Below are 14,168 nucleotides of genomic sequence, written 5' to 3' on the forward strand. Positions count from 1 at the left end.
GCGAGAGGCTGCGGACCTGCCTCCCGGGAGCTGAGCAAGGCTTCGCGTCTGTGTGTCTGGGACCGCGGGGGTCGCTGCTGCCAGGGCGCCGGCGGAAACGCTCCGTTCTTTCACAGATGACAGTGCCTCGTCATGTCCAGGGGGCCTCCGGTAGCTGCTCCGGTAGCTGACTAAATATTTGTCTTGGATTTGCCCGTGCGCAGCCCCAGCGAATTCCCCGCCCTCCGAGTGGGCCCTGCGGATGCCGGGAGCCAGGAGGTTGAGCCAGGCCCTTGACTCAGCCTGGCTGTGGGTTTGCATGGGGCTGAGTTAGGCACAGGGCCTGCTGGGAGGAGCGTGACTGTGGGCATTAAACTCAGGCCTTTTTTTTTTCTTTTTTTCTGGCCGCTGTACACAACGGGCCACAGCCGTGAAAGCGCCGAGTCTTGACTGCTAGACCACCAAGGAACTTCCTAAGCTCAGACCTTGAGTGTGAACCCCAGCTCCTCTCTTTGCTGCCCCCACTTTAGGGTGCTACTTACTCTCTAGGCCTCAGATGCTTTGTCTGTGAAACAGGGAGGCATGTGAACTTTGTGGCATTGCTTTGAGAATTAAATAAGCCAGGAGCTCCCATCATGGTTCAGCAGAAACGAATCTGACTAGCACCCGTGAGGAAGTAGGATGGCTCAGATCTGGCGTTGCTGTGGCTGTGGTGTAGCCTGCAGCTTTAGCTCCCATTTGGCCCAGAGCCTGGGAACCCCCATATGCTGCAGGTGTGGCCCTAAAAAAAAAAAAAGAAGGGAAAGAAATGACAAGCCAAGTGTAACTCTAGCACATAGTAACCCCACAACACATTTCATTACTAGCGTTAATAGTAACAGCAACCTGGAGCTCAGTGGTTAACGAACCCGACTAGGAACCATGAGGTTGCGGGTTTGATCCCTGGCCTTGCTCAGTGGGTTAAGGATCTGCCATTGCCATGAGCTGTGGTGTAGGTTGCAGATGCTGCTCGGATCCCAAGTTGCTCTGGTGTAGGCCGGGGTCTACACGTCCGATTAGACCCCTAGTCTTGGAACCTCCATGTGCCACAGGTGCGGCCCTAAAAGGACAAAAAGGCAAAAAAAAAAAAAAAAAAAAAAAAGTAACAGCAACCACCACCTAACCTTTATGCATTTCTTACCTCAGCAATAGGTAAGAATCAGAGTTCAGAATTTGAATCTTTTTTTTTTTTTTTTGCCTTTTCTTGAGTCATTCCCGTGGCACATGGAGGTTCCCAGGCTAGGGGTCTAATCGGAGCTGCAGCTGCCAGCCTACACCAGGGCCACAGCAACGGGATCCGAGCCCCATCTGTGATCTACACCACAGCTCACGGCGATGTCAGATCCTTAACCCGCTGAGCTAGGCCTGGGATCGAACCCACAACCTCATGGTTCCTAGTCAGATTCGTTAACCACTGCGCCACGATGGGAACTCCCAGAATTTGAATCTTGACTCTCTTCATTGGCTTGCATTTCCTAGCAGTGGTAATTAAAACAGTAAACACTTATCGAAGATTAAATCAGATAGATAGATAGGCTCAATCCATTATGTCTTAACTTCACAACAATCGGCTGAGGTGGCTGTTGTCCTCACGCCCCGCTTTACAGATGAGGAGACTGAGAGCCAGAGAGGCTAAGTTACACCTCCAAGGGGACCTGTGCCCAAGGAATGGAGGAGGAAGAATTCATAAAAACGCAAGGCGTTTTTTATCCTGAAGCCGCTGGTTTTGGTGGCCTCCGTTCCTCTATCAGGAAATGGAATAAAGTCGGGCCCAGTGGAGGGAGGCGTCCCTGTGGCATCTGTACGTGGATACGTGATGCCTGCGGGGTCTGCCCCTCCCGGCACTCCTGCGCCGCCCCCACAGGTCGCTGCCCAGGAGGAGCTGGGGGGGGGAGTGGGGGGGCGGAGAGCTGCGGCGGAGGCCTCGCCCCCCTCGCACCCGTCTTGTTCTCAGTCTGACCTGGTTTCCTCTGCCTCTCGCTCTGAGCAGCAGACCTGCTTGGACTGTAAGAAGAACTTCTGCACGACCTGTTCGAGCCAAGTGGGCACCGGGCCCCGCCTCTGCCTTCTCTGCCAGCGCTTCCGAGCCACAGCCTTCCAGCGGGAGGAGCTCATGAAGATGAAAGTGAAGGACCTGAGGGACTATCTCAGCCTCCACGACATCTCTACCGACATGTGCCGGGAGAAGGAGGAGCTGGTGTTCTTGGTGCTTGGCCAGCAGCCCGTCATCTCCCAGGAGGGCAGGACTCGCGCCCCCACCCTGGCCCCGGACTCCCCCGAGCAGCAGGCCTTCCTGAGCCAGCCTCACACCAGCACAGTAGCTCCTACCTCGCCCGGCCACCCGTCGGCACCTGTACAGGCCACCTCCGTCCCCCCGGCCCTGGCTCAGCCCCGGCAGCAGGTATGGCCCCTCTGCAGCCTCACCATCTCTGGGGTTCGAGGGCGCCCCCTCCTCTCCCGCCTGCGGGGTTAAGTGTCCCAGAGAGGGTCCTGTGACGCCTCTCTGCTTACGCATAATGGGGATGTGTTCTGGACACCTCGCTCAGGTTTTGGCTTTTTTTCAGAGGTATGGATGCCCAGGAATGGGTTTTGTTGTTTGTTTGTTTTTAATACATACATATCCCAGTTAGAGAGTTAAAAAAAAAAATCCATTGTTCCAGAAACATTTTGAGAAAATGTACTGTTAGTCTCTGCATTTAGTTCTGTTCAGATGGGCCTCTTACTTCCTCCCCTCTGCTGCGGTCTCTTAGCTGGGTGGGGACCTCCGTGCCTCAGCGACCATCACAGGGCGCACGGGGAGAAAAGGACCACATGGAGGGAAGGGAGAGTGGGGACCACTGTGACTCCGATGAGGACATGCTGCTCTTGTCAGCTGCTGTCTGGGCAGGGGGGTGCTGGGGCTGCTGGTGAATGCTAGAGCCCCCTAAGCAGCCCAGTGGGGCCTGGCCACCGTAAGCCCAGGGCAGCCCAGCCACTGAATTATGAACCAGACGTGGGGAGTGAGACATGAGCACCACACTTCTGCCCCTGGAAAGTGCCTCGGAGAGGGAAGGGAGACATGGAAACCAGCCATGGGATTAAAGTGACCTGGTGGGGAGTTCCTGTTGTGGCTCAGCAGTAATGAACCTGACTAGGATCCATGAGGACGCAGGTTCAATTCCTGGCCTCACTCAGTGGGGTAAGGATCCTCTGTTGCCATGAGCTGTGGTGTAGGTCGCTGATGTGGTTGGGATCCGCTATGGCTGTGGCTGTGGCTGTGGCTGGCAGCTGCGGCTCCTAATCGACCCCTAGCCTGGGGACTTCCATGTACCAAGGGTGCAGTCCTTTTAAAAAACAAGTGACTCGTGGAGCTCACTGAACTGTCAGGCGTGATGGTGTCCCGTAGAGGTTCTTAAGCACTCTAGTGAGCTTTTGGTTTTATGGCCTGGGCAATAGTGGGAGGATGAAGACCCAGGAGATGCGGTTTCCACATCCAATTCGTCCCTGACTCTTGGGTCGCTTTGGGTGAGGTTGAGCCTTCAGCAGTGCAGTGGGGTCAGCAGTCCAGACCACTTCGCTCTTGCCAGGAGGTGGGCGGCCTGACTGGCTGATCCCCGGTCTGCAGAGCTGTGAGCTGCCTGGCGCAGGCGTGTGCTCGCGTTGTCGGCTCCCGCTCAGGCCGAGGGTGTTTATGCCTCTTGTTTATGTCACCTCCTTCGCCAGGAAGGGGCCTGATTCAGCTCTGAGGAGCACTGAGGCATGAAGGCCAGTGTGAGAGCGGGCTTTACCTGCAGGAAGCTCGCGGGGCTCCCTCGTTGGCTGGCACATCCTTTCTCCCCAGCACGCTCTGGAGTTTAACTCTTTCCTCGGCTCTGCCTCCGTCTGCTGGGCGAGATTAACCTCCTGCGTGACTTCTGCCCTTTGCTTGGTTGAGCGCTTTGCTCAGTTTAGGGGGAGCCAGGAGAGTACCTTGATGGAATCCCCCCCTGAAAAAGAACCTTCAGGTGGGGTTTTTCAATGCAAGGAGTCAGTTTTAAGCTTCCTGTCATGAATCAGAAATTTCCAGACTGCTCCCTCAGGTGCCCCTGACCCCCCTGGGACCTTCTCTGATGTTGTCAGAGGGCCTTCGGTCGGCTGTCATCCCCTGTTCCGGTGAGGCCTGCCTTTTGCAAGCCAGAAGGACAGGGGAGCAGAGTCACTTGTGCACGGCTGCCTGGCAGTTGTGCACTGAGCTCCACCGGGATGCAGATCTGCTCGTAGCGCTCGCCCTGCCCGGGTTCTGTCCTTTCCCTCTCACACCCTGGCAGGAGTCGCGGGGGAAGGAAGTGCGTGGAATAAGCACAGCTGTGGACACATACGCATCGAGGATGTTGGTTTAGCCAGTGGGCAAACTGAAGACAGGATCATGCTTTGTAGTATGAGATCCAGTTTCTCTTTCTTGGGAGGGGGCCATCCAGAAGCTGTCTGCTTAGGAAGAGGTTAGGCTCTGAAAGACTTTGTAACTCCAGGGTGACACCAGGAGGCCAGTGGGTACCCCTCTCTGTGAGCTCAGAGGAAGCTAGAGATGTGGTTTGGGGGGCATCTCCCTCCCTGCATGTATGCTGAATGGGGAGCTGATTTCGCTGGGCTCTTTGGCGCTGCTTTCTCTTTCCCACTGCAGTTGCTCGCCTTTCCGTAATTAGCTCCCTCGCATGCATCCTAATCTGAGGTGAGTGGCTGCGAGCGGTTGTGACTGGTTTCCCAGGTTGTCCCTTTGCTGGTGCTCTGAAGAGTCTAGTGGAAAGGGCCTGTGAGCTCAGACCCCTCTTTGCCCTGGGCTCACAGCAGGCCCTTTGCCTGTTGAGAGCAGCGGGTGAAGAGGCTCTGTTAACGGATTTGTGGCTTAGATGGTAATGGGATTAAGAGGCTCACAGTGCCCACTGCTCTGGCAGAAGCTAAAGGAGTATCTAGGGAGGGACCTTTTGAGAAGTTAGAATTCTAAGCAGAATGAAACTGCTTCATCATAGGCACTTGTCTAGATCGTCTCAGGCTAATAAACTCGTAGAGGCATTAAAGTAATTTTTGACCAGGTTCCAAGGCAGCTCTTAGTACTTGTGTGCCCTGCTGGCTGGAGCTTATTTCTAGAACGCAAGAGCAGTGACTGGCCAGAAGAGATGGGTAGAAAACTTCGGAAACTTTGTCTCCTCTGGGCCAGACGAGGAAGCCAGGGCGATTTCGTGTGGAGGAGGAGGAGGACACGGTATGACGCTGGGAAGAAAACAGTTGACACTGAGGGGCAGAACCGGGGCTAGTGGGTGGGAGCTGTAGGGAGGGCAGTTTGGGGTTAGGATCAAGAAAAAGCCTGATGGCAGTCCAGCAGAGGAGCAGACGAAGGATCCTTCAGTGAGAGTGTTCACGCTGAGACTGCCCTGACGGTGAGTGGTGGTTCATGCCAGCCTGGCAGTGGGCAGAATTAACGCGCTCTTGTTCTAGAGCCGAACTCTGTGTGTCCTGTTTCTTTGTCTGACAGCGTCAGTATTCGAGGGCAGGCTTTTGTATTGCTGATTTTGTCATCTGAGACTCCAGATTTCTGGGGGAGGCGGGAATATGTTTTGGAAACGGGGTGAGCTGGCAAGAGGCCCATGCTACCATGGTGACATCTCTGTGGATGTGATGGCATTTCTCTTCCCACAGGCCAATGGCCATGTGTCTCAGGACCAAGAGGAACCCGGCTACCTGGAGAGCACAGCCAGACCCCCTGCCGAGGATGAGACCCAGGTGGGGCCTCCGCTCGGGTCCGGGCCTTTGCCTCTGCTCTTGCACTGCTCTTCTCAGGCCGTTATTGGACTCCCGAGTGCAGAGAGAGAATCAGTCTGTGCTGACAGTGCTCCCGAGGTCCTGTGTTCAGGGTGGAGTTTAGTGTGAGCGTTCAGATTAGCCTTCGGAGCTGTCAGGTGCTGGCGTGGAGTTGAGGTCCCCGCGGAGGCTGGGGAGCCACCTGGCCCCTTAGTTTGCATCTGCTGACTTGCTAAGCGCTGCCAGAGGGCGGGCTCCTGGTGCGGCCGTGTGCATCTTGTTCTTTCCGTCTGCTTCCAGCACACAGTCGCCCCTGTCAGGGAAAGGAGGCCAGACAATCAGGAGGAAAGACGAGAGGGGGTTCAGGCCTCAGCCACGGCGGGCCCAGTACCCAGGGCACAGCCATTAGGCCGTGGAACTGTGGTCGTGGTTGCGTGGAGAGAATGCTTGCCAGGGAAGCCGGCTTCTTCCGTGGGAAAGCGGAGCTCTCTCCAGGGGCGGGAACGACCAGCACCAGTCCCCATAGTTTCTTGTGCTGCCATGTTTAGTGCTCAGGAGCCCTGTATGGTGGGACTGCAGCCTCTTCCTTGTGGATGGAGGGCAGGTGGGCTCAGGGGTGAGTGCCTTGCCCAACACGCTCCGCGTCGTTAATCAGAGGAGGCGTCAGGATGCCAGATGAGGGCCATCTGCCTCAGGCTGGCGCTGCCCCTCCTGCCTGTCACCCTGCCGGGGGCGTCCGTCACTGGCCTGTTTGTGGTGCCCAGCGCCAGGCAGGTACGCCTGCCTCTGTTCCCACTCTTCCTGGGGGCAGTCACCGAAAGTCTGGCTGAGGAGTGCTCGGGGGTCTGTGGGGAGAGTCCTTCGAGGGGAGCTGAGCGCACCGGTCCCCTCTTTGCCTTTGCAGTCCATCGACTCCGAGGACAGCTTCGTCCCAGGCCGGAGGGCCTCTCTGTCCGACCTGACTGACCTGGAGGACATCGAAGGGCTCACCGTGCGGCAGCTCAAAGAGATCCTGGCTCGCAACTTCGTCAACTACAAGGGCTGCTGTGAGAAGTGGGAGCTGATGGAGAGGGTGACGCGGCTGTACAAGGATCAGAAGGGACTCCAGCACCTGGGTGAGGGGCTGTCTGGGGCAGCCGCGCGGAGCCCAGAGTGCTTGCTGTCTCGATTTAGAGTCGACCTTGTTCGGACTAAATGTCCACGCTTTTAGCCGAGGACAGCGTCACCTTACACGTTTGCTCCCTCTAGTAAGAGCTGTCCCTTGAGTTGAGTGCCAGGATTGGGTGAGGCATCGTGGACGTGTATTTAGTCCTTGGGGCAGCCTGTGAAATGGGCATCATGAGCATCTTCCTTCCAGCGAAGAGCCCAGATTTGCACTGAGCACTTCCTGGGCTCGGTCCATGGCCTGTCCCACCCGCCCCTGGTGTGCGCACTCCTGCCTCTAGCGGCACTCGGTTCTTTGCACACACAGGGTGAGAGCACTGGTTTGCCTGCACTCGGGCTGTTCCTTTTGCTCATTTCCCAGAGTATTGCACATGGTGTCATTTTCAGTGATGCCCGGTAAAAGATCGAGGTCTGGGAAAAAGGCTCGATGTTATGTCCCTGCTGCCGATTCCCCGTAGCTGCTGCAACAGGAAGGCCAGAGCAGTTCTGCAGAGGGGGCGTGTGCTTGGCTGTCTGGACCCCTGTGTTTCCTGGAATGATGCCCCCAGAAATGCCCCCACATTCCCTCCCCAGCTGATCCAGCTCTTGCAGGTCATTATGTTGCTCCCTTGTCCGTGAACAGTGATTGAGTCAGATTTCAGACTCTCCTCTCCCAGGAGCACAATTTCATCAGTTATGGGACATCTGACTAGTCCCCTGACCCTTTGGGGACTGTCCCCAGAACCTCCCTAGAGTGGCGAGGACATGGAGGAGGAGGGAACTCCATCAAGACTCCCGGGCTGACTGGGGCCGATTCCCTCCTTTCTTGACTTTAACGCTGGCTTCAAAAGCAATAGAAAAGGACGCTGTGCTCATGCAGCACCCTTCCTGCTTGGCAGAGCAATGGAAGCCCTTTTTCTAAGACTAGACCAGACCCAGCAGCGGGAGCCGAGCGTGGAGTGAGTGGGAGGGGAGCAGTCAGGTTGGGGAGTGAAGGCAGGGTGGCTGGAGACTGTCCCCGTGCCTCGCGTACTCAGACGCCTTCTCTCTCTTGCCTTTCAGTGTGTGGTGCCGAGGACCAAAACGGTATGTAGCTGTTTCTGTTTGGGAAGGGCTTGGGCTCCTAGCCCTCTGTCCTCCCCTCCTCCTGCCCTGATTCCTGCTAACATTCTAAAACTTCTGAGCATGTTGGCTTCCAGAGAGGCTGTGTGGGCCCTCCCTGGGAACCAAGGCTTTGCAGCATCCTTAGAAATTCTTGTTCCCGGGAAGGGAGAAGAGTGGCAGTACCCCGAGGGGCAGCCTGAGCGGCACGCCTCTGGGTTGTTGGCGCTCAGAAGCCTGCATCTGTAAAATATTCAGCAAGGCAGGTGTTGGCACATGGCTCCCTGTGCCCTTCCCATTCTCCCGGGGCTAAGGCGCTCCCTGCCCTGCAGTTTTCACTGGCTTTGGGCTGCAGGCTGGGGGACTGTGTGTGCCTTCAGGGAAAACACGTGAGTGTTTCTCAGCTTCTGGTACCAACTAAAGAGAAAGGGGGGTGACCTGAGAGCCTTGTAGATACAGGGCTGGGCAGCGGTGAGAGCTGCCCTGGGGACAGATGGAGAACTGTGTCAGGTAGAGTGCCCTAGGTGGCATTCAGCTGCCACCTACTCACCTGTGTGACTAGACACCCCCCACCCCCCACCGGGATGCGCTGCAGGAATCGGACTGGTCAGTCTCAAACATGCTAGACCTTTCTGAAAGCCTCACAGCTGTACGGTGGTGTGCTCTTCCTCAAGAGAGGATGTTCTCAGGGTGGTGCAGGGCTGCAGAGCATTTTAAAACTTTTTCAGAAGACTCTCCAAATTCGTCATTGAGTAAAAGGGCCTTTTACTCAGAAGGGAGGAGTCTTCTGGCTGAAAACTCCTCAGGACTTGAGCTCCCCAGCATCCTTTGCAGTTTTTCCAGACCCACTCCCTCACCTGATACCAAGATCTGGCCTGTCCGCCCGGGGTCTTCCTTCCTCTGACTCCCTGGGAGGATGCTGGCCCCTGAGTTGATGAGTGTATTAATCCTGAGAGAAGTAATCGGTAATGAAATGCTGTAAATTACTCCAACTCATCGTAGGTATTTTTATAATTGTCTCCAAACCTTCCCGGTTAGAGCCAGTAGCTCCTCAAAGCGCTAAATGGGTTTTTTGGTTTTGTTTTGCTATTTCTTGGTCCGCTCCCGCAGCATATGGAGGTCCCCAGGCTAGGGGTTGAATCGGAGCTGCAGCCACCGGCCTACGCCAGAGCTACAGCAACGCGGGATCCGAGCCGTGTCTGCGACCTACACCACAGCTCACGGCAACGCCAGATCCTTAACCCATGGAGAAAGGGCAGGGACCGAACCCGCAACCTCACGGTTCCTAGTTGGATTCGTTAACCACTGCGCCACGATGGGAACTCCTGCTAAATGGGTTTACCGCCTCTCACAGCCGGCCTACCTCAGGTGTTTGTGTTTTTGAATTATTCAGGGAACAGGAAAAGAAAGCGCAGAAGCCGTGGAATATGAGAGAATTCCCTGTGGGATGGTGGCGGCAGCTGATAGGTCAGTTCCCTTTTTAGGGACATGAAGGTTTTTCCCTTCTTTTTTTTGTCTTTTTACGGCCGCACCTGTGGTGTATGGAGGTTCCCACCTAGGGGTCAAATTGGAGCTGCAGCTGCCAGCCTACACCAGAGCCACCAGATCCAAGCCTCATCTGTGACCTCCAGCACAGTTCACGGCAGCTGGATCCCGGAGCCACTGAGTGAGGCCAGGGATTGAACCCACATCCTCATGGATTCTAGTCGGGTTTTTAAACCCCTGGGCCACAATGGGAACTCCAGGCCTTGAAGGTTTTTCTCTTCCTGCGGTTCAACTAGGATACTGGCCGTGCCCGCAGCGTCTTACCACACACACAGCCATTGCGTTGCTGTCGGGAACTGTGTACTGAGCAGTTGACACTGTCTTGGTGTTAGTCCTGTCCCTCAGGTCACTTGCCCAGAAGTCCGCTGCCCACCTGGATTGGAACCTTCGGGCAGGCTACTTCTTTGGTCTCAGCTGCCTCAGCTATAAAAATGAGCAACAAGAGTAACTACTTCATAGTTTTTGTGAGGATTCAGTTAAAACATGTCTGACACCTGTAAACCTACAGTAAATGGGAGTTCCTGTTGTGGCTCAGTGTTAACAAACCCAACTAGTATCCATGAGGACGCAGGTTCGATCCCTGACCTCAATCAGTGGGTTAAGGATCTGGGGTTGCCCTGAGCTTTGGTGTAGGTCACAGACGCAGCTCGATGCCGTGGCTGTGGCACAGGCCGGCAGCAGCAGCTCCAATTCGACCCCTAGCCTGGGAACTTCCGTATGCTGTGGATGTGGCCCTAAAAAGACAAAATAAATAAAAAAATAAATGCGAGCCGTTATCATTCTCTTGGGAGATGTTCATTTATCAGAATATCTACCATGTAATTGGTTTCAGGGGTTCAAAGATGAGTACCAGCCCTCAGCTCGCAGCACATGCTAAGTATATAATTATAGAAATTGAATTACTTGAATTTAGGAGCCCATAGTATAGTGGGGGAGACAGATAGGCAAACTCAAGAAAATGCTATTCCAGGGTGACAAGCAGTCCCGGGGGTATGACTGCAGTTGTGTGTGGGGAGCAGAGGAGAGGGCGCCATGATCGCCACTGGGCTCTCGGCAGCAGTCCCTTCAGAGGAGGCTCGGGGTGGTCTGTGGCGTGGCGCAGGGCCCCTGATCCTTGGCTTTGTTAAATCAGGGATGTGTTTACAGATGAGCCTCGTGATCCTTAGGGAACCATTCATTTCACTCCGATTATATCGTTTTAGCGTGTTCTGCCTCAGAATATTGAGACCCTTAGTGCCACTAACTTACTGTATTACAGCCTCTGTCGTCTGAAAATATTCGGTTCTCACGTTCTGAGATGTCTTTGGTCCACAAGTACTTTACTCTTCACATCCGTAGGCTGTCCTGTAGGGTGCAGACTAAACGAGCAGGTGCTGGGGAGCTCAATGTGGTTCTCTTTGAGGGAAGGGTGTGGTTCAGGGGGCTGTTCAGTGTGCCTGTCCCCCTACCCCGTACACTGAGTCGGTCTCCTTTGTCCCCATCCTGCCGCCTCTCTGCTGTGTGTCCAGGGGGAGCGGTGCCGTCCAGCCTGGAGGAGAACCTGTGTCGGATCTGCATGGACTCGCCCATTGACTGTGTTCTGCTGGAGTGCGGCCACATGGTGACCTGTACCAAGTGTGGCAAGCGCATGAACGAGTGTCCCATCTGCCGGCAGTACGTGATCCGAGCCGTGCACGTCTTCCGATCCTGAGGGCTTGTGCCAGCCTCTTCAGTGCCTTACGGGGACGGAGCTCGAAGTATCTGAGCCCAGGCTTGGCCAGCTCGCAGAGGGGCAGGCTAACGAGAAAACCCGCCGTGTTCCCAAGACCAGGGCAAGCAGAGATGCCGTGTCACCTCTGGGCACGCCTGTGTTGCTTCAGAGGTGGACCGCGTGGATGGCAGAGCCTGAGGCCCACGGGAACTGGTACAGATCGCATGGGCAAGTCTCTGTGTCAATGATTTTGGGTGATGATGGTGACTGATGAAGAGAGGACTTTCCAGAACTTGGACTATACCTTCCTCCTTCTTCTGAGACCCTAAACAGTTTCACGCTTTCTCCTGTAGCCCGCCCATCCCCCTGACCTGCTTGCCTCTGTTTCACCCATCAGAAGTCCTGGTAGAAACGGCTTTCTTCCCAGCACATCTGGATTCATGTCTGTCTCTGGTCTTCTGTGCTTTTAACCGCCCTTTGCTAAAGTCTCTGGCTATATTACCTAAAATCCATTTATTTCTTCAGACCAAAAAGATGTCAGCTTACCAGACCAACAAATTCCTAGGACAGAATTTGGACCGGTACACTTATTTCTGGTGAGAAATGAAACACAAATGCTATTGAAAAATTTTTAAGTCTTTCAGGGTTGCTTCCTTAAGTGCTGGGATTGGAAGCGATCAGTCCAGGGAGCCAGCAAGGCATCTGGCTCTCAAAATGCTGGCAGATTCCAGTCTGTGCAAAGAGGTGGCACCTGGGTCTTCTCTGCTTCGCCCTGGGGGCCTGGCTTTGTGCCATCCTTTGTTTTAACTGGGGAGAAGAGGGAAAGCGTTGGGTGCAAGCAGTGGCTTTTTGCTTGGCGCTGACTTCTCCAACAGTCAGTCTTAAGCCCCTTTCCCCTGAGCATGAAGTCCTTCTTTCCCCGGGTCTCACTGAAGGCAGAGAGCCTTACTCCTCTCTAGCCAGACTTCTCAGGAAGTTCCTGGAGACTAAGCATGTAAGACAGAGCACCTAAGAGGTGCTAGAAGGTACTGAACCAGGCCGGCTTCGGCCCTTGAGCAGACAGCTGGAAGTCCTAGCTCCCCAGGTTGGTGGGATCTCCCTACCCTCGTTTCCTTTCTCAGCCTACTGATGTGGGGGCAGGTCAGGAAGCATTCTCTGGGACCTTTAGGAGGGACCTTGTGACGAGTAGGTAACATTCTTGAGCCCTCTCAGGGTCTTTTCACCACTGGAAGAGCTTAAGGACAGTTTGCTGGAGAAGCGTAGCCAAGCACACACACACACTCTTATCAGAAGAGCTGTGCCTGCTGCCATTCCAGCTGGATGAACTATGCAAACCATGAACACCCGAGGGCCTTGGCAGTCAGCCCCACCCCAGCCCCCAGTGCAGCCACGATTTCAGACTGGGAGAACCGACCATGACTTTGGGGACCCTCGAAGGGGACCTGTGTCACGGTACACACAAACTTAAGGCTTTCTTTCCATCGTCAAACGCTAACCCCCTTTGGGGGAATGAAATAATTTCCTCAAGTGGTTGCCAGCTGAACACTGGGCCACTTAGCTGACATTATACCAAGTCCTGCATGGTTTGATTCTGGGCTGTGTGGCCTTTGTAGGAAATTGGGGGGGGGATCAAGGGATTTCCCTGTGAATGCATTTTTCACCTTTCTGCTGGACAGTAAATACTCTAGTTTACAGTGCCTACCAGTTTCACACAGGATTCAGCTGCTCCCTTCGCTGTGAAACAGGTCTCCCCACGTTCAGCTCAGTTACAAACACGCAATAACTTCAGGGCAGAAGCTGGCTTTGTCCCCTTACTTAAAACTTGCTTTCTCTGCTGAAGCCTTACCGCTCCCTACCACCTCCCAGTTTCCCTGATGGTTGGTTTGTACTGATGTCATTTACTTATTGTGGAGAAAGAACTTGCCTTGAAGTCTTCTAACCTCGTGGTGAAGGTTTCCATTTAGGAAAAAAGGTGTCAACCCCCCTCTCCCCTTTGTATCTTCTTTATTATACCAAATAAAAGCTGGGAATTCCAAGCTCCCATTTCAGTTACTGTCATCTAACCTAGGTAGAAAACTTGATTTTTATTCTTGACTGCTCTCTCATGCCCCTCATGGATCCTTGGCCTTATCATGGAAACATCTAATTTTTCCAACTATTCCATGGCTTTTGCTGTGGTTGTTCTGAGATTTCAGTTGAGACTTGTTTTAAAAGACCTGGAGCGCTGACTGGTTCATAATTCACTGGAATAGCTGGATCCAAATGAGCGAGAATAAGCTGTACAGGAATGAGTGCTCAATATATATTGTATAAATTTGTTGAACTCTTTTGGATGTGAATGTTATTTCAAGCAGCTTATATTAAGATTTTCCCAGACTGACTTGGGTGATAAGCAAATCCAAATGTGTATTTTTTGTTACAGAGCTCTGCTTTATAATTTTGTAATAAAGTTTCGATATAGACGCCTGTCCCATCTGGTGTGAGGATGCCAGAGGTCTGATAGTTAAGACTGACCTGAGCGGACAAACCACAGGCTAATCCCAGGCTGTGTGCACATGGGCATGCTCTTAAGATGCATTCTTTTTGGAGACGCTTTGTGTCATTGGGGCCTTGGGTGTGGAAGAGCCTAGAAGATGGGAGCTGGGTAAGAAAAGGACCAATCCTAAGACCAAACAGGAAGAAGCATCAAGTGAGTTCAGGCACTGACCAGTGATTTAAAGATGTGGGTAGAGAAGTTCCCGTCGTGGCGCAGTGGTTAACAAATCCGACTAGGAACCATGAGGTTGCGGGTTCGGTCCCTGCCCTTGCTCAGTGGGTGACGATCCGGTGTTGCCGTGAGCTGTGGTGCAGGTTGCAGACGCGGCTTGGATCACGCGTTGCTGTGGCTATGGCTCCGATTAGACCCCTAGCCTGGGAA

At 54.1% G+C, this 14,168-nt stretch overlaps 1 protein-coding gene across 23 annotated transcripts in view; it reads left to right on the forward strand.

Moving 5' to 3' along the window:
• The window catches only part of RFFL (ring finger and FYVE like domain containing E3 ubiquitin protein ligase), a 75,776-nt gene extending 62,063 nt beyond the window's left edge, over positions 1–13,713 (forward strand). For 20 of the 23 annotated variants that reach the window (XM_021067420.1, XM_021067421.1, XM_021067427.1 and 17 more), the window contains 5 exons: positions 2,009–2,419; positions 5,671–5,754; positions 6,677–6,887; positions 7,978–8,001; positions 11,070–13,713. In XM_021067420.1, the coding sequence (XP_020923079.1) occupies positions 2,009–2,419; positions 5,671–5,754; positions 6,677–6,887; positions 7,978–8,001; positions 11,070–11,251 (912 nt within the window). In that variant the 3' untranslated portion in view covers positions 11,252–13,713. Of the gene's footprint in view, positions 1–2,008; positions 2,420–5,670; positions 5,755–6,676; positions 6,888–7,977; positions 8,002–9,409; positions 9,591–11,069 lie in introns of those variants that run through there. The other 3 variants (XM_013981148.2, XM_021067434.1, XM_021067435.1) reach the window with 2 other exon arrangements.

Source organism: Sus scrofa, chromosome 12 (genome assembly GCF_000003025.6).
Source record: "Sus scrofa isolate TJ Tabasco breed Duroc chromosome 12, Sscrofa11.1, whole genome shotgun sequence".
Taxonomy (NCBI): Eukaryota; Metazoa; Chordata; class Mammalia; order Artiodactyla; family Suidae; genus Sus; species Sus scrofa.